General features: G+C 48.5%; 2 protein-coding genes across 4 annotated transcripts in view; one reads left to right on the top strand and one right to left on the bottom strand.

Annotated features, from left to right (window-relative positions):
* The window catches only part of SYCP2 (synaptonemal complex protein 2), a 121,156-nt gene extending 108,034 nt beyond the window's left edge, over positions 1-13,122 (bottom strand). Inside the window, exons 1-4 of the mRNA XM_040330008.1 lie at positions 12,878-13,122; positions 1,077-1,135; positions 867-998; positions 55-183 (exon numbers count right to left, since the gene is read on the bottom strand). Coding sequence (XP_040185942.1) covers positions 55-183; positions 867-998; positions 1,077-1,097 — 282 coding nt within the window. The 5' untranslated portion in view covers positions 1,098-1,135; positions 12,878-13,122. The remainder of the gene's footprint in view (positions 1-54; positions 184-866; positions 999-1,076; positions 1,136-12,877) is intronic.
* FAM217B (family with sequence similarity 217 member B) overlaps positions 12,978-18,494 on the top strand; it is a 47,378-nt gene continuing 41,861 nt past the window's right edge. For 2 of the 3 annotated variants that reach the window (XM_040330013.1, XM_040330011.1), the window contains exon 1: positions 12,978-13,085. In XM_040330013.1, coding sequence (XP_040185947.1) covers positions 13,077-13,085 — 9 coding nt within the window. In that variant the 5' untranslated portion in view covers positions 12,978-13,076. The remainder of the gene's footprint in view (positions 13,086-18,494) is intronic. The other variant, XM_040330009.1, reaches the window with a different exon arrangement.

Genomic DNA, 18,494 nt, shown 5'->3' with positions numbered 1-18,494 from the left:
TATAATTCCTGTATAATAATAAAATGGTAAAAAAAGGTCAACAGAAACACTTATCTTCTCAACCAATCCCTGATTGATTGCTGTGGTTAGCCATTTATCTCCATTTGAGGTCAAATCATTTCCAAATTTCGATAAAACATTAAGCAGTAGAGATACATTCTTCAATTCCATTTTATCCAGCTCCTAAAATAAAATTGGGACCATGTTATATTTTCAGTATTTAAAGTGTAACTACAGCAGATCTTACATACACAGATTAAATGTTATAGATATGGATTAGAAATTCGACCATGTTTTTATTCCTGTCGATCCCTTTCTGTTCCAGTGATAGCGGTGTCACTTGGTCAGGAAGGAGAAACTTCCCCAACAGAACTACATAGAGCAATAAAAACCCGACAGAGGCTCCATGTGGTTTAACCTCTCTACATATAAGTACAATGCTCATTGTTTCGTCATTCCTGAAAGATAACTTCTTCTGCAACACACCCATGGCAACTGATTAAGCTCACTATTGCTCAGAGAATATGGTTGCTGGTTGAACCTTCATTTACCTAATATACCTGTGGATTTTTTTTTTGGATTTGCAAATCGTAACTCATACAATGGAACATGCATACCGTATATTCTTCTATTGAAATTATACACCGTCCAGCCATAACATTATAACTACTGACAGGTAAAGTGAACATTTTTGGAAGTGCAAATCAATGTGCTGATAGTGAGATGATGGGGGAGTAAGTAGTGAAATATCTTGGTACCAAAGAGATTGAACTTCCAAACTAGCCCTGGCCAAACACTTTGCTAACATGCACCATCAGCTGACATACCACATGGACACAAGGTCAATAACACAGAAGTAGTATTACCCTGCAAAAAAGTAAGTCAAGTTTCTTAAGAAATTCTTTGGTACATTTTTGGGAACTGGGTTCCTTCTTTTGAAATCCTTCTAGGTGCTGAAACTCATTTCTTCTTAAAGCGTGGTCAATGTGTGCCTCTAACTAAAAAGAGAAAGAGCATTGTAGTGATTATTTGTTGCTGGCTACTACAATTCTGAACAATTTTCATATAATACTTACCTGCTTATCTTCTTTAATCATGATTCCTCTGCGTGCAAGAATATCATCTGTAATCTGATCTGGAATAAATAAAGATTTTGTGACAAACAATATTGCTATTAAAGGGAAAACTCCACTATAACATATGTGTCTGTGTGGAGAGTTTCTATCTCCACATCCCTAGTCTAAAGACATCCATATATGGATCGAAATTCTGCCAGTTCAGCAGGGACCAGCCAAGATTCGATCCATCTATGGGCAGGCTGATTGTACCCAAGTCGATCCATCAATTGACTTTGATACAACCAGCCCGACTTTTTACATGCGATTACTGCCGACGGCTATAGCCGCTAGCAGTAATCATTATGTTCTGCTGGTTGGGAAGGCTATGTGTGCCCCCCCCCCCACCACTGACAGAACACAATAGAAATGTGGGAGGCATTCCCCCCATCAACACGAACTGTGCTAAACGGGTAATTGATCAATTTTCTTTCCTTCCACCCACGTTGGAGGGAAAGAAAATTAAATCATCTATAGGCTGCTTAACCACCTAAGGACCCCTTCACGCCGATATACGTCGGCAGAATGGCACGGCTGGGCACATCAACGTATATGTATGTTGCCCTTTAACCACTTAAGCCCCGAGCCTGTTTTTCAGATTCGGCGTTTACGAGACTAAAACAGTTTTTTTTGCTAGAAAATTGCTTAAAACCCCCAAACATTATATATTTTTTTTTCTAACACCCTAGAGAATAAAATGACGGTCATCGCAATACTTTTTGTCACACGGTATTTGCGCAGCGGTCTTACAAGCACACTTTTTTTGGAAAAAAATCACTTTTTTGAATTAAAAAATAAGACAACAATAAATTTGGCCCAATTTTTTTTATATTGTGAAAGATAATGTTACGCCGAGTAAAATGATACCCAACATGTCACGCTTTAAAATTGCGCCCGCTCGTGGCATGGCGTCAAACTTTTACCCTTAAAAACCTCGATAGGCGACGTTTAAAAAATTCTATACGTTGCATTTTTTGAGCTACAGAGTAGGTATAGGGCTAGAATTATTGCTCTCGCTCTAACGATCGCGGCGATACCTCACTTGTGTGGTTTGAACACGGTTTATATATATGCGGGCGCTACTCGCGTATGCGTTCGCTTCTGCGCGTGAGCTCGTCGGGACGGGGCGCTTTAAAAAAAAAAATTTTTGTTTTCTTATTTATTTTTATTGATTTTATAATTTTTTACACTGAAATAAAGAAAAAAAAATGGAAACATCCCTTGTAATAGAAAAAAGCATGACAGGTCCTTTTAAATATGAGATCTGGGATCAAAAAGACCTCACATCTCATATTTAGGCTTAAATGCAAAAAAAAAAAAAAATGGAAATGTTGTCATTTAAAAAAACGACAACAAAAAAAATAGGATTTTTTGTACTCACCGTAAAATCCTTTTCTCTGACGTCCATGGACGGACACAGCTCCTTAAGTCTTGACAAGTGGGTTATGTTCCTGTTTACAGGAGAGGACTAGGCAGAAACATGTTAAATGGTTAAATACATGTTAAATTAACAGAGTTGAACAGCCCCGCCCAGGGGGCGGTCCCTCCAGACATAACCCTCCTCACTGCAGCCTGCAGCCTCAGTTCGTAACAAGCAGTACAAACCTAAAAAGGAGGGGTGGGAGCTGTGTCCGTCCATGGACGTCAGAGAAAAGGATTTTACGGTGAGTACAAAAAATCCTATTTTCTCTTATCGTCCATGGACGGACACAGCTCCTTAAGTCTTGACAAGTGGGACGTCCCCAAGCAGTGTCAAAACGAGGGGTGGGAAATATATCAGTAAAACCTATTTTAACTTCACCCCAAAACAAGCAGAGCTCCTCAAACGGAGGAGATGCAACCTCAAACGGCCGCCTGCAAACGCTAGCGGGCAAAAGCATCATATGATGCACTCACAGCAACCAGGAAATTTTGAAAAACAAAAACGTGAACGGACGACCAAGTCGGCGCCCTGCACACCTGTGACACCAACGTATGAAGTCGGAAAAAACCCAGGAAGCACCAGGTGCCCTGGTCGAAAGTGCCGCGACCGGAAAAAGGGGGGCCCGCCCCCTAAGAGCATAGGCCTGTATGACGGTCTGTCAGATCCACCGAGACAGGGTGGTCGACGAGACCGCCAGGTCCTCTGTGGACCAGACACTGACACAAAAGAGGGTCAGATCTCCAAAACGGAGACGTAGCAGGTAGATACACCCGCAAAGCGCGTACCACGCCTGAAGTATGAAAAGCAACCTCCGTAGGATGCGCCGGCCGAGGGCAAAAAGGATAGACGGAACAATGCCCCCATTCAGGCGAAAGTCCGAGATCACCTTCCGAAGAAGGGAAGGTCGCGGGCGCACCACCACCTAATCCTTATGGAGTATCAAGCATGGCGGCTTGCAAGACAAGCCCACCAGCTCAGAGACCCCTCTAACGGAAGAAAAGGGCCACCTTCCGAGATAGTGTTAAGAGAAAATCTCTCTGAAGTTTCCAAAGGGAAAGCTCCTGAGGAACCTAGAGCACCAGAGTCAAAACTCATTGGGGAAGAGATGAGCCAAGAGGGGAAAGAATATGACAAACCCTCTGCACAAAGAGGTACCCACCAGGGAACGGGCCCCAAAGGGCCACTGAAAGAACACAGCCAAGGCTGAACTCTGCCCCCAAATGGTGCTTAAAAGTAATTTGAGATCCACAACAAGCTGTAAAAAAATAAAAAATAAAAAACAGCAGGACCCTGGCCATCGAATACGTCCGTGGACGTCACTTCATCTCTTCGCACCAAGAGATGTAGGTCTGCCAGGTGTGACTGTAGATTCTCCTGGAAGAAGACTACCATGCCCTCAACATGGTTGAGATGACCGAGTCAGACAGACCCCGGTCTCTTAAAGTCTGGCTACCAATAGCCATATTGAGTAAGTTAGTGACTGTACAACAGAAGGAAGTATGGAACCTCGAGACAGAAGGACCTCTCGCCCTGGCGACGGCCAGGGTACCTCCGTTATGAAGCGCCCGAAAACGGCGTACCAATGACGCCAATGTCAATCTGGAGTGATTAGGAACATCGGGATCCCCTCAGCCTCCACTCTATGGAGCACCTGAGGAAGCAACACAAATGGAGGAACGGTATAAGGCCGCTGATACAGACCCCCACAGGGTCACCAGCGCAACTTACGCGTCAGTACCAGAGCACTAGACCTGGTCACTACTTCGACACCCTTGCAGTGGAGACGAGCGGCCAGGAGATCCACGAGTGGAAAGAAACCAAGGCGAGCCCAGGCCACGTAACGACACAGATCTTCCTGGGCTTGAACCCAGAGGCAACTGCCTGCAGGGCAGGCAGTCTACGCTGAGCCATAATCTCGCCTGCCCTGTGAGACTCACTTCCTGCAAGGGAGCCGAAACACCCCCGGGCACAGAAAACCAGTCACCCTGGTCCAGCATCAGGTGACTCTAGTAGCCCGCCTGCTGGCATACCCATGGTAGACCGAAGCCACGGTCGTGGCGTTGTTGGCTAGTACCTTGCAACCGCCTCGAACACGAGGAGAATCAAAGCCTGATCAACCAAATAGTGGGACAAAGAATGGTAGACAAGGTCCCCAGCACCCAGGCGGCCTCCCACCTAGGTACTAACCAGGCCCGACCCTGGGTAGCCACCAAGTTTAGAAGAGAGCAGGCACATTCAGGAAGTTGTGGCCGTAGGTCCATGCAAATCCAGCGACTCTGGGCCGACTGGACCCCCCCAGGGGTCCCCACAATCCGTGAGGCCTGCGTCTGTCATAAACAACGACCACTGGAAGGATGGAACAACTTCCCAGGCCGAAGATCTGGGGATCTCCGTCCCAACTCAGAAGACTCCGAAGACAAGAAATTTCTTACCACCTGGACCGTATTTCCTGGAAAGCCCAAGTGTGGAACTGGGCATACAGTACCGCCTCGAAGAAGGCTACCCACAGGTCCCGGACCAGCATGCACCCGGATAGAAGACCGATACCGTGATGCTAATACCCTCACTGCAGACTGAAGAGCCTGCAATTTCTCCAGGGGAAGAAAGACCTTCGCTCCCTTTGAGTCAGACTCAGGATCAGCTCCAAATGTTTAGCACCCACCCGAGACTTCGGGGGGTCTGAATGGCTATAAACAGCTCCATTAGGTCTGAGACAGAAGCTGCCCTCAGAAGAAGGTCGTTAAAGAAGCCCACGAGGCAAAACCTCACTGTCCCAACAAAGTTAGGATAATTGCGAGCTCCTAGGCGAAAACCCTCAGTGCCAATGCCAGATTAAGAGGGAGGGCCACAGACTGACAGAAGCCCTCCCCCATCACGGAGCACAGAAAATTCTGTGACATATGCAAAACGGGACATGCATGTATGCGTCCCTGCGGGACTTACAAGTCCTGCACTGTTCTCAGGCAGACCGACAAGCCGGGCGAGGAATAAACGAGAAAAGAACTCTGTTCTATGGATAGGCGTAAACCCTATCTAGGACTCGGAAGAGACCACCTCGCAGATACAGGTAGCAGCCCCATGGTGGGTCTAATGGATTCGATCCTATGACCTTGTGCACTGAAGTGCAGGTGGCTTACCACTGCACCATGCAGGACTGCCCCCCATCAGTCAGAGAGCTTCACTGAATTGTGAACCTGTAAGCCACCCCCCCACACCTAGAGCAGGGAGGGAAGACGACTGCATATAGCGTTTACGCACCCAGGGACAATTTAGTCCCCCAGCTGAGCCCTTGTCGGCCCCGTACTAATACATACACAAAGTTTGCATGTATATTATGGAAGTGTATGCACACGTCTTTGGAGGGTGGGAGGAAACCGGAGTACCTGGAGGAAACCCACGCAGGCACAGAGAGCGACAAAGTAAGCTCCAGCTAGATTGGTGTCAGTGTCCAGAATTCGGACCAATGACTGTTGCTGAAAAGTAATGGAATTAACCACTACACCACCGCGTACCATCTCTGAAACAGAAGCCCTGGATAACAGGGGCACAGCATTCAAAGAAGCATCACAGACCTATATGAGGCCCTGGACCAACGGGTCCGCTAGCCTAATATCCTTGGTACAGAGACGGTGCTCCTCCACTGTCTGGTGCAAAATGCTCACTCAGAAATTGACTGAGACTCAGAGTAGTAGCCACAATAGGCCGCAAGACGGACCCCAGCATGGTAAACATGACAAGGGCCAGTACCTCGGATCTTCTAACAGCCAGATCCATACAAGCGGGGACTCCCGTAATAGGGAGAGTGGTCAGCTATACATGACACCCGGAGGATCCCCTGAAAGGGCTCTCCTCAAAAGGGCACTGAACCGCCAGGCGGTGAGGGACTACCTCAGCGGCTTTTCTCATTCCGCATCTTAGAAATTATCAAAGAAGGGCAAGAAGGAGAGAACCTACACAGAGCGGTCTGATTTGTGTTCCAAAAAAAGACCGAGCCCTCGGCGGAAACACAGCTGCACTATACAGCTTAAGAGAGTCCCTTACAGCAGTGAGAAGCGCACCCATAAATGCCTTATGCTGCTTTTTTTTTTTTTTACTACCCAGGTACCTGGTCCATGGCTCCATAGCAGAAAAAACAAAAGTACCCCCCTGAGGGTGGGACTTTAAAAGGTGACACACAAAAAAAAAAAAAAGAGTCATATAAACCATAGACAAAAAGATAAAAAACACATATGGTCACAAATTCAATAATACGGAGCATTCCCCAGGGGATAACAGAGGGAGGGGGCACTCTTTTAACCCCCGCCCGTCCGCATTCCGCCCCCAGCCTGGCCCAAAAGTGTCCATGGCTAACAAAGAAGTCTCTGTGGAGATTCCAGGTGCTAACACCTGCCGCTGAGCATGTAGGGGAAGGACCAGATACTGACTCCAAATATAAAAGACATTTACATGTGTATGTAATACCTGTCTTAACATAACAACTGACGCTCCCAGGGCCCTATACAGGGCATCTTACCCACTTGCTGCGCTGACCCGGGGAGATAAAAACATATCCCAATATAAGTCTGTTAGCCAGGGGACTCACCTCAGGAGGAGACTGCCCAGCGCTGCCGACCGCTCTCATCACACAGCGTGTGGAGAGGAAATAAACCATGAAGGAACTGCGGCGTCTGCAGGGACCTGTGTGCGCCGTAGATACAGCACTAGGGGACAGAACTGCACAAAGATGGCCGCCCGCTGCACATGGCGCGGCTACGACAAAATGGCTGCCAATGGGAGTTTTCAATGTAATTAAAAACCACCCAAAAAATGGCGCCAGCGTCGGCCAAACGGCGGCAAAACGCCACCTTTTAAACAGGGAAAGCCTCCAAGAGCCTTTACAGTGACCCCACAGGAAAAACCCTGTATCAGACAGTAAAAGGTGCCAGATAACACAGCCCTCTCAGGAAAGCCCCCCCCCCCCCCCCGGACAGCGTGCCTTAGCAATGCAGCAAGGGAAAGGAGCAGGGAAGGGAGGAGTGCTCCTCCACTGTCAGGGCACCTCCGAACCCCAGGAATGCCCAGCCGTACCAACCCACCGAAGTAGGAGGGACTGTACTTACGCGTCCGAGCGAGGACTCGCTGACGCATTCCTGACAGACCTACAACCGCAATGGAGGTAGCTGTCGGCCCGGTCCACTGTGAGTGAGACAACACCACAGCCCAGTCATATGTGGACCTCGGAGCAAAGCTCACGGCCACCTCAGGAGTCATGAGGTATGGCGTGGCAGACCAAGCCTCTTTGCATAGGTGTGTCCACGCTTGCTGGTCGGACTGAGTAGACTACAAGGATCTATAATATCCAGCCTGTCACTCAGCCGACAGTTGAAAGAAGATTCTTCAAGAAAAAGTGAAAATAAAATAAAAGAAAATAGAATAAAATAAAATTTCTCCTCAGGGCTCTGGGCCCAAAGGGAGCCATACGTCCTTCTCCTTTGCTAGGCAGAACGAAACTGAGGCTGCAGGCTGCAGTGAGGAGGGTTATGTCTGGAGGGACGGGGCTGTTCAACTCTGTTAATTTAACATGTATTTAACCATTTAACATGTTTCTGCCTAGTCCTCTCCTGTAAACAGGAACATAACCCACTTGTCAAGACTTAAGGAGCTGTGTCCGTCCATGGACGATAAGAGAAATTGTCTCTTTAAGACGCTGGGCGGGACTGACGTCACTTCCGCCCAGAAAAGCTATGAGGACGGGTGGGGGCCATCTTGCCCTCACTCGCGTCCTCAGTGAACAGCCAGCAGCACCCGATCTCCTCCGCCGCTACCGACGGCTCCGGTAAGCGGCGGAGGGCGCGGGAGAGCGGCGGGCCCCTCTCCCGCCACCGATAACGGCCATCTTGCGGCAAATCCGCCGCGGAGACCGCCGTTATCGTTTACACACCCACCCACTGAAGAGATGGATACCTCGGTTGTGGCAGCAGCTGCTGCCGTTACCAAGATACCCATCTTTAAAAAGAGGACGTATATATACAGTGGGCGGGCGTTAACCGGTTAGGCTGAGCCGCGGGCACGCGCACCCGGTCCGAAGCTCCGTGACCCGATCGTCGCTGGAGTCCCACGATCCGTCCCCGAAGCTGAAGAACGGGGAGAGCCGTGTGTAAACACAGCTTCCCCGTTCTTCACAGTGGCGGCGTCATCGATCGTGTCATCCCTTTTATAGGGGGACACAATCGATGACGTCACACCTACAGCCACACCCCCTACAGTTGAAAACACACTTCAGGTCACACATAACCCCATCAGCGCCCCCCGTGGTTAACTCCCAAACTGCAATTGTCATTTTCACAATAAACAATGCATTTTAAATGCATTTTTTGCTGTGAAAATGACAATGGTCCCAAAAATGTGTCAAAATTGTCCGCCATAATGTCGCAGTCACGAAAAAAAAAAATCGCTGATCGCCGCCATTAGTAGTAAAAAAATTTTTTATAAAAATGCAATAAAACTATCCCCTATTTAGTAAACACTATACATTTTGCGCAAACCAACCGATAAATGCTTATTGCGATTTTTTTTACCAAAAATAGGTAGAAGAATACGTATCGGCCTAAACTGAGGAAAACATATTTTTTTTTTTATATATATATTTTTGGGGGATATTTATTATAGCAAAAAGTAAAAAATATAGAATTTTTTTCAAAATTGTCGCTCTATTTTTGTTTATAGCGCAAAAAATAAAAACCGCAGAGGTGATCAAATACCACCAAAAGAAAGCTCTATTTGTGGGGGAAAAAAAGGATGCCAATTTAGTTTTGGAGCCACGTCGCACGATCGCGCAATTGTCAGTTAAAGCTTGTATAACAGTGTAAATTTGCTGTCCCCTCAAAATAACTCAACACAGCCATTAATGTCTAAACCGCTGGCAACAAAAGTCAGTACATCCCTAAGTAAAAATTTCCAAATTGAGCCCAATTAGCCGTTTTCCCTCCCCAGTGTCATGTGACTCATTGGTGTTACAAGGTCTCAGGTGTGAATGGGGAGCCGGTGTGTTAAATTTGGTGTTATCGCTCTCACTCTCTCATACTGGTCACTGGAAGTTCAATATGGCACCTCATGGGAAAAGAACTCTCTGAGGATCTGAAAAAAAGAATTGTTGCTCTACATAAAGATGTCCTAGGCTATAAGAAGATTGGCAAGACCCTGAAACTGAGCTGCGGCACGGTGGCCAAGACCATACAGCAGTTTAACAGGACGGGTTCCACTCAGAACAGGCCTCGCCATGGTCCACCAAAGAAGTTGCATTTGAGAGTGAGGCATGGCTTTGCATCGATGTCACTGCAGTCTCTCTGGCGGATGTTTTTTCCTGGGCATCGGTAAGCACGAAACAGCGTGGGAACAATGGGAAGGCTGCTGGCGGGAGGGGCACAGGTGACAGTGGTTGGCAGCTATGGAGCTGCCGCAATACTTTCACTTTGAAGCCGGTCACCGACTCTACAAAACCCGCACAGGCTGAAGGCTGCTACTGCAACCCTCAGCTTGTGATCAAAGGTTCACTCGATACCCAACATGTGTGGCGTCGTCACCATGTACATGCGGGACCCGAGATCACATTTGGGCATGAGCCTGGGGGCCAGGGAGCGCTTTACATTATTTATGTATTTTTCACGCTGTACCTTTTTTCATTTTTATGTTAATGCTATCACAGGGCCGTGACAGGTCCTCTTTATGGAGACATCTGGGGTCTTTAAGAAACTTGTGCACTAATACCCATAAATGGGCCCCTAGGTGTGAATCCCGGGTGTAAGTTGGGCACTAATACTCATAAATGGGCCCCTAGGTGTGAATCCCGGGTGTAAGTTTGGCACAAATACTCATAAATGGGCCCCTAGGTGTGAATCCCGGGTGTAAGTTGGGCACTAATACTCATAAATGGGCCCCTAAGTGTGAATCCCGGGTGTGTGTTGGGCACTAATACTCATAAATGGGCCCCTAGGTGTGAATCCCGGGTGTAAGTTGGGCACTAATACCCATAAATGGGCCCCTAGGTGTGAATCCCGGGTGTAAGTTGGGCACTAATACTCATAAATGGGCCCCTAGGTGTGAATCCCGGGTGAATGCTGTGCACTAATACTCATAAATGGGCCCCTAGGTGTGAATCCCGGGTGTAAGTTGGGCACAAATGCTCATAAATGGGCCCCTAGGTGTAATTCCCGGGTGTAAGTTGGGCACTAATACTCATAAATGGGCCCCTAGGTGTGAATCCCGGGTGTAAGTTGGGCACAAATGCTCATAAATGGGCCCCTAGGTGTAATTCCCGGGTGTAAGTTGGGCACTAATACTCATAAATGGGCCCCTAGGTGTGAATCCCGGGTGTAAGTTGGGCACAAATGCTCATAAATGGGCCCCTAGGTGGAATCCCGGGTGAAAGTTGGGCACAAATGCTCATAAATAGGCCCCTAGGTGTGAATCCCGGGTGAATGCTGTGCACTAATACTCTCATAAATGGGCCCCTAGGTGTGAATCCCAGGTGAAAGTTTTGCACTACCGGTAATACTCATAAATAGGCCCTAAGTGTGAATCCCGGGTGTAAGTTGGGCACAAATGCTCATAAATGGGCCCCTAGGTGTGAATCCCGGGTGTAAGTTGGGCACTAATACTCATAAATGGGCCCCTAGGTGTGAATCCCGGGTGTAAGTTGGGCATAAATAGGCCCCTAGGTGTGAATCCCAAGTGTAAGTTGTGCCTAAATACTCAGAAATAGGCCCCTAGGTGTGAATCCCGGGTGTAAGTTGGGCACAAATGCTCATAAATAGGCCCCTAGGTGTAATTCCCGGGTGTAAGTTGGGCACTAATACTCATAAATGGGCCCCTAGGTGTGAATCCCGGGTGAATGCTGTGCACTAATACTCATAAATGGGCCCCTAGGTGTGAATCCCGGGTGTAAGTTGGGCACAAATGCTCATAAATGGGCCCCTAGGTGTAATTCCCGGGTGTAAGTTGGGCACTAATACTCATAAATGGGCCCCTAGGTGTGAATCCCGGGTGTAAGTTGGGCACAAATGCTCATAAATGGGCCCCTAGGTGGAATCCCGGGTGAAAGTTGGGCACAAATGCTCATAAATAGGCCCCTAGGTGTGAATCCTGGGTGAAAGTTGGGCACAAATGCTCATAAATAGGCCCCTAGGTGTGAATCCCGGGTGAATGCTGTGCACTAATACTCTCATAAATGGGCCCCTAGGTGTGAATCCCAGGTGAAAGTTTTGCACTACCGGTAATACTCATAAATAGGCCCTAAGTGTGAATCCTGGGTGTAAGTTGGGCACAAATGCTCATAAATGGGCCCCTAGGTGTGAATCCCGGGTGTAAGTTGGGCACAAATGCTCATAAATGGGCCCCTAGGTGTGAATCCCGGGTGTAAGTTGGGCACAAATGCTCATAAATGGGCCCCTAGGTGTGAATCCCGGGTGTAAGTTGGGCACAAATGCTCATAAATGGGCCCCTAGGTGTGAATCCCGGGTGTAAGTTGGGCACAAATGCTCATAAATGGGCCCCTAGGTGTGAATCCCGGGTGTAAGTTGGGCACTAATACTCATAAATGGGCCCCTAGGTGTGAATCCCGGGTGTAAGTTGGGTACTAATACTCATAAATGGGTCCCTAGGTGTGAATCCCGGGTGTAAGTTGGGTACTAATACTCATAAATGGGTCCCTAGGTGTGAATCCCGGGTGTAAGTTGGGCACTAATACTCATAAATGGGCCCCTAGGTGTGAATCCCGGGTGTAAGTTGGGCACAAATGCTCATAAATGGGCCCCTAGGTGTGAATCCCGGGTGTAAGTTGGGCACAAATGCTCATAAATGGGCCCCTAGGTGTGAATTCCGGGTGTAAATTGGGCACTAATACTCATAAATGGGCCCCTAGGTGTGAATCCTGGGTGTAAGTTGTGCCTAAATACTCAGAAATAGGCCACTAGGTGTGAATCCCGAGTGTAAGTTGGGCACTAATACTCATAAATGGGCCCCTAGATGTGAATCCCCGGTAAAAGTTGTGCACTAATACTCTCATAAATGAGCCCCTTGGTGTGAATCTCGGGTGAAAGTTTTGCACTAATACTCATAAATAGGCCCTAGGTGTAAATCCCGGGTGAAAGTTGGGCACAAATGCTCATAAATGGGCTCCTAGGTGTGAATCCCGGGTGAATGTTTTGCACAAATACACATAAATGGGCCCCTAGGTGTGAATCCCGGGTGAAAGTTGTACACTAATACTCATAAATAGGCCCCTAGGTGTGAATGAAGCAGCCCTCCGGTGGGATCTGTAGCACTCCCTGTACCCACACTCCGTCGGGATATGATTACACACCTCCCCCACACCGGTCACACCGATCACCGTTCTCTAGTCGGTAGAAGACGCGAGTGACGTCACCAAATCACCTCAGAGAGAATTCCAGAATTCTTCTTCCCGCCAGTCAGCCGCAGATCCGCGCGACCCGCCTCCCCGGAGGCTCGTCAGCCAATCATGCGTCGTGTTTCAGGAATGAGGCTACGCAGGTGATGTGGTAATGGCGGAGGTGAGGACCGGGAGGCTTCCTGTAAGCTCGGCGACCAGTGGAGAACGGTAGTCCTAGACTGTATACGGAGGCGGGTGTGTGTGAGAATAGTGTGCTGAGGAGGGAATGTGGCGCACAGCGCTGACTGAGAGGTGATAATGGCGGTGAATAGAGCCCAGCAGATTGGCTTTGTACAGGATGGCCGGTGTGTTAGAAGCTGTGTCAGTTTTTTTTGTTGGCTTTAGTAGAACTGCTTTCTATGGCCTCATGTGTGTAGAAAATGACCCGTGAAGGGCGTCATGATTTTTTTTATAAGTAAAGTTACATACAGGGCTGATGCAAGGATTTGTGACACCCTAGGCCAGTGATGACGATCCTTGGCACCCTAGATGTTTTGGAACTACATTTCCCATGATGCTCCACTACACTGCAGAGTGCATGAGATATGGGAATTTTTTTTTTTTTTCTTGTAAAACTCAAAAATATTGAACACAGAGATATGGGAATTGTAGTTCCAAACCATCTGGGGTGCCAAGGTTGGTCATCACTGGTCTAGGCAAAACCTAATTTTGCTGCTTCACCCCTGACTCCACCCGTTTTCTCCTGCCCATGTATACCCCACCTTTTTTAAAATCCAGAATGAGCTCATTAAAGTGGTTATAAACCCCACTTTTTGACTTTTATCTACAGGTAAGCCTATAATAAGGCTTACCCGTAGGTATAAAGAATATCTCCTAAACCTGTACGGTTTAGGAGATATTCCCCCCTGCAATGCGCCGCTGATTGCAGCGGCGCATGCAGTGGCGTCACTAGGGTTGGTGTCACCCGGTGCAGTAAAACATGGTGTCCCCCCCCCCCCCCTGTGTCTAGGCTGCCCAGCACCAAGCAGGCAGTGCACTGGGGCGCACCCCAAACCAGCCCCTGTAAATGATAGTATAGTGGCAGGTTAGGGTAGTATAGAGTGGTATAGTGGCAGGTTGGTGTAGTGGGTGGTATAGGGCATGTTGGGATGATATAGGGTAGTTTGGGGTGGTATAGGGCAAGTTAGGGTTGCATAGTGCAAGTTAGGGTGGTATAGTGCAAGTTAGGGTGGCATAGGGCAAGTTAGGGTGGCGTAGGGCAAGTTGGGATGGCATGGGAAAGGTTGGGGTGGTATACGGCAAGTTATGGTGGCATAGGGCAGATTGGTGTGGCACAGGGCAAGTTAGGGTGGCACAGGGCAAGTTGGGGTGGCACAGGGCAGGCTGGTACAGGGCTGTTTGGGGGGGTACAGGGCAGGCTGGGGTGGTACAGGGCAGGCTGGGATTGCACAGGGCAGGCTGGGCATGTCAGCTAAAAAAAAAACACGGGATGGTGTCACCCCTCTAGCGGGTGTCACCCGGTGCAGACCGCACCCCCCTAGCAATGCCTCTGGGCGCATGCGCAGCGGGGATCCTCGGCTAAAGGACCGGCAGCCGCCAGACCTTGTCGAGTTGAAGTCTCCCGCACGCATGCTGGCACAACACCCGAAATTTACTGGCGCAGCCACGTTTTTACTGGCATTTCACAAAAGTTATTACATTTTTAGGTGCAAATTTCAGTATTTAGGCTACAAACAAGTACACCGCCTGCCTTCACCCCCCTTTGCGGTGCCAACAACCCGTCTCCACCCTCTGCGGTGCCTCCAATCTCCATGCGCAGTTCCAAGCCAGACCGATCTCGGCTAGTTTTACTGGCACATTCCTGCAACCACGGACATTTACGAACCGGGGGAAAAAGTGCCCGTATTTACGAAAAATAAAAGTAAAAATACGGACGGTTGGCAACACTGATGCAGCCTCACCATTCATTGCCCATCAAATGTAGCCCCACCAGCAGTGGCGGTTTCGTCCATAGAGGGCGCTGGAGCGCCGCCCCCTCTGGCTCTCACCGCCACTGAGTCTAATAACATAGATTCATGCATTGCATGAATCTATGTTATTATCGCCGCTGCCGCTGTTCTATTCAGATGGTCGGCGCTCATGGTTGGCTGTACGGAAGTGCCTATCAGAGCCAACGGCTCTGATAGGCTTTTCCGAGTACAGCCCTCGGGTCCCGGAAGCTTATACAAGGAACGCACTAGGGATGCGCTCCTTGTATAAGACTGACAGGCGTCTCAGCCAATCAGGTTCACCGGTTCTGGTAACCTGATTGGCTGAAGCGTCATCGAGGGACGGTGGAAGCAGGATGGCTGACCCCAAAAAGGTAAGTGCCGGGCTGAAATGGTGAGGGGGCATTTTACAGGGCACAGTGGCAGAATTTAACAGGGCACAGTGGCGAGTACAATTGATGGGCACAGTGGTGACAACAATTGGGCACAGTGGTGACAACAATTGGGCACAGTGGTGACAACAATTGGGCACAGTGGTGACAACAATTGGGCACAGTGGTAACGTTTGGCGTGGCACAGTGGCGGCATTTGGCATGGCACAGTGGTGACAATTGATGGGCACAGTGGTGACAATTGATGGGCACAGTGGTGACAATTGATAGCACAGTGGCTGCATGTAATGGAATGGCACAGTGGTGACAGTTGATTGGCACAGTGGCTGCGTTTGATGTCATGGCACAGTGGCGACAATTGATGGCACAGTGGCGACAATTGATGGCATGGCACAGTGGCTGCAATTGATGGGCACAGTAGCTGTATATGATGGGCACAGTGGCTGCCTTTGATGGGCACAGTGACTGCAATTGATAGGCACAGTAGCTGTGTATGATGGGCACAGTGAGACCGCAATTTTTTTTTTTTTTTTTTTTTGTTTGCGCCCCCCCAAAAATTTGGAGCACCAGCCGCCACTGCCCACCAGCACCCATCAAATGAAGCCTCACTGGGAAGGGGGCCCTCGGTACACACACACATCAGTTTATTTGGCAGATCAGTCACTATATCTATATACATTTATTTACAAATTGCGTGGGATATTACAATCTCTGTCAGTTTTTACTCACCACCAGCTGACGGTCTTGGGCTCTGCAAACTGCTATGTATTCAACGACATGACCCTGCCAGTGCTTGGTGTTCCACGCAACAATTTTAAACTCTGCTGTTCCTGCCTCCTCCAGGCTCCACCTGTCACCAAGCCTGAAGCACCGCTGGCAGGTGCCGCGCTATAGTACTTGGGTGACTCGGCTCCAGTGACGCTGCCAGGATAGAGAGCGCCCTCCATGACGTGGGGGCAGGATTAGGAATCGCGTGGCGTAGGGCTGGGAAAAAAATCGATTTAAATCTAGAATTGAGTTGAGAGGTCAAATCGATTCAGATTTTCAGCAAATCGATTTTGTCGGGTTTTTTTTTCACCAGATCCGGCGCTGACACCGCGCCGGCCCTGAGGAGCTGCGGGCAGGAGTTTTTAGGTGAGGCTTCGGCCTAGTCCGTGAGGCTGGACGCTGCAGACTAGGCCGAAGCCGTGGTCCCGCCTAAAAACTCACATTAAAAAAAAAAGAATCGTGAATTTTTTTTGGAGAAAATCACCCAGCTCTAGCGCGGCGTATGGGCTGGGCTGAGCAGAGAGGAAGGTAAAGCTGGAGGATGGTCACAGTGAGACACTGAGAGACTGCACACGTGCGTGGTGAGACAAAGATCACTCACTGTTGATCAGAGGCGCCTGGTTGAGAGTTATTTGCTGGCTCTGTGGAGAGGGGGAGTAGGATCATCAGGACCGGGTGCCCTAGGTGGCTGCTTAGTTTGCCTAGTGGTAGCGCCGACCCTGGTCATATACATGGTGTGTGTGGGGGATTATTAACTGTGACATACAGGGAAAATGCCCCAAACCTGTGCCAGATTGCCGGATTATTAGCATCTTACACATCAAATGTATTCATATGGCATAGAAAGTGAAGTGTTACTAAACCCACAGCAGTAAAATCAGTCTGTATATGCAGTATAGCATGCTTGTTATACTCACTGTGGAACCTAAGGGGTTAATCCTCTGCATTCTGTAAAAAAAGACTGTTTGATCCTGTCTTCTCTGATTATCCTCTTCTTCCACAGTCCCCAATCCATCTGCTGATAGAACAGAGCCTTTGGGCAGGCTGTACATGCTCAGTTCTGTGTGTATTGCTAGGGAGATTTTTTTTGTTTTTCATGGGGGTGTGCACGTGATCAGCACAGGGCTAATCAGCACTGTCCAAACAGAGGGTCAGGGGTTCTGAAGCCTCATAGGACAGTCCTACAAGCTTTAACCAGACACTGATAGAAGTCACAAGACTGTTATATACTGCTGATAAAAAAGGTTTTTAGCAGTTTATATTTACTAAAATTATAAAATGTCCATGTACTGTGGGAGACCAGATATAGTGAATGCAGGCTCCTGGGTTTTGTAACGCTTTAATATTCTGGACAGTGGAACACATTTACACTGAATGCAATACATATGTAATCACGTGCATACAAACCTAGGCAACATTGCAGCCTTTTTTTCTGCAATTTTTTGGCAGAATAAAAATCCCATAGTTGTAGTGTAAAGCGTGTGCACAAGGCTCAAAGGCCTTTACTCTATACCATGGGTCTTCAAACTACGGCCCTCCAGTTGTTCAGGAACTACAATTCCCATCATGCCTAGTCATGTCTGTGAATGTCAGTCTTGCAATGCCTCAGTTTGAGGATCCCTGCTCTATACAGTGTTTAACACTCCTATGTATACATTTACAGGACGCGCCCCTTCCACTCCTATGTATACATATACAGGACACGCCCCTTCCACTCATATGTATACATTTACAGGATACGCCCCTTCCACTCATATGTATACGTTTACAGGGCACGCCCCTTCCACTCATATGTATACGTTTACAGGACACGCCCCTTCCACTCATATGTATACGTTTACAGGGCACGCCCCTTCCACTCCTATGTATACGTTTACAGGGCACGCCCCTTCCACTCCTATGTATACGTTTACAGGGCACGCCCCTTCCATTCCTATGTATACGTTTTACAGGGCACGCCCCTTCCACTCCTATGTATACATTTACAGGACATGCCCCTTTTCACTCTATGCATTTACAGGACACACCTCTTCCACTTCTATGTATACATTTACATGCCATGCCCCTTCCACTCTATGCATTTACAGGACACACCCCTGTCACGCGATCACCGCTGACTGTCCCTGCATCCTCCTCCAGCCCCCCTCCGTTCTGCTGCTGTCTCCCTCCGTGTCCCCCTCCGTTCTGCTGCTGTCCCCCTCCGTACTGGTGTCCCCCTCCATCTGTCAGGATGGAGAGCATAGGTAGGAGCCGGTAAATCTGCTGAGGCTGCTGAGAAAGGGACTGGGGAATCTGTGTCTTTAGTCCCTTTCCCTGTCTCAAAGGGGAGATGTCAGGGGTCTGTTAAGACTCCTGATATCTCACCACAGCCCCCCAACAGGGCTAATAAAAAAAAAATGAAAAAAATTGCAATAAATAATA

This window comes from Rana temporaria, chromosome 12, assembly GCF_905171775.1.
Source record: "Rana temporaria chromosome 12, aRanTem1.1, whole genome shotgun sequence".
Taxonomy (NCBI): Eukaryota; Metazoa; Chordata; class Amphibia; order Anura; family Ranidae; genus Rana; species Rana temporaria.
The sequence above is the reverse complement of the archived record's forward strand: the minus strand, read 5'-3'. Positions and strand labels throughout refer to the sequence as shown.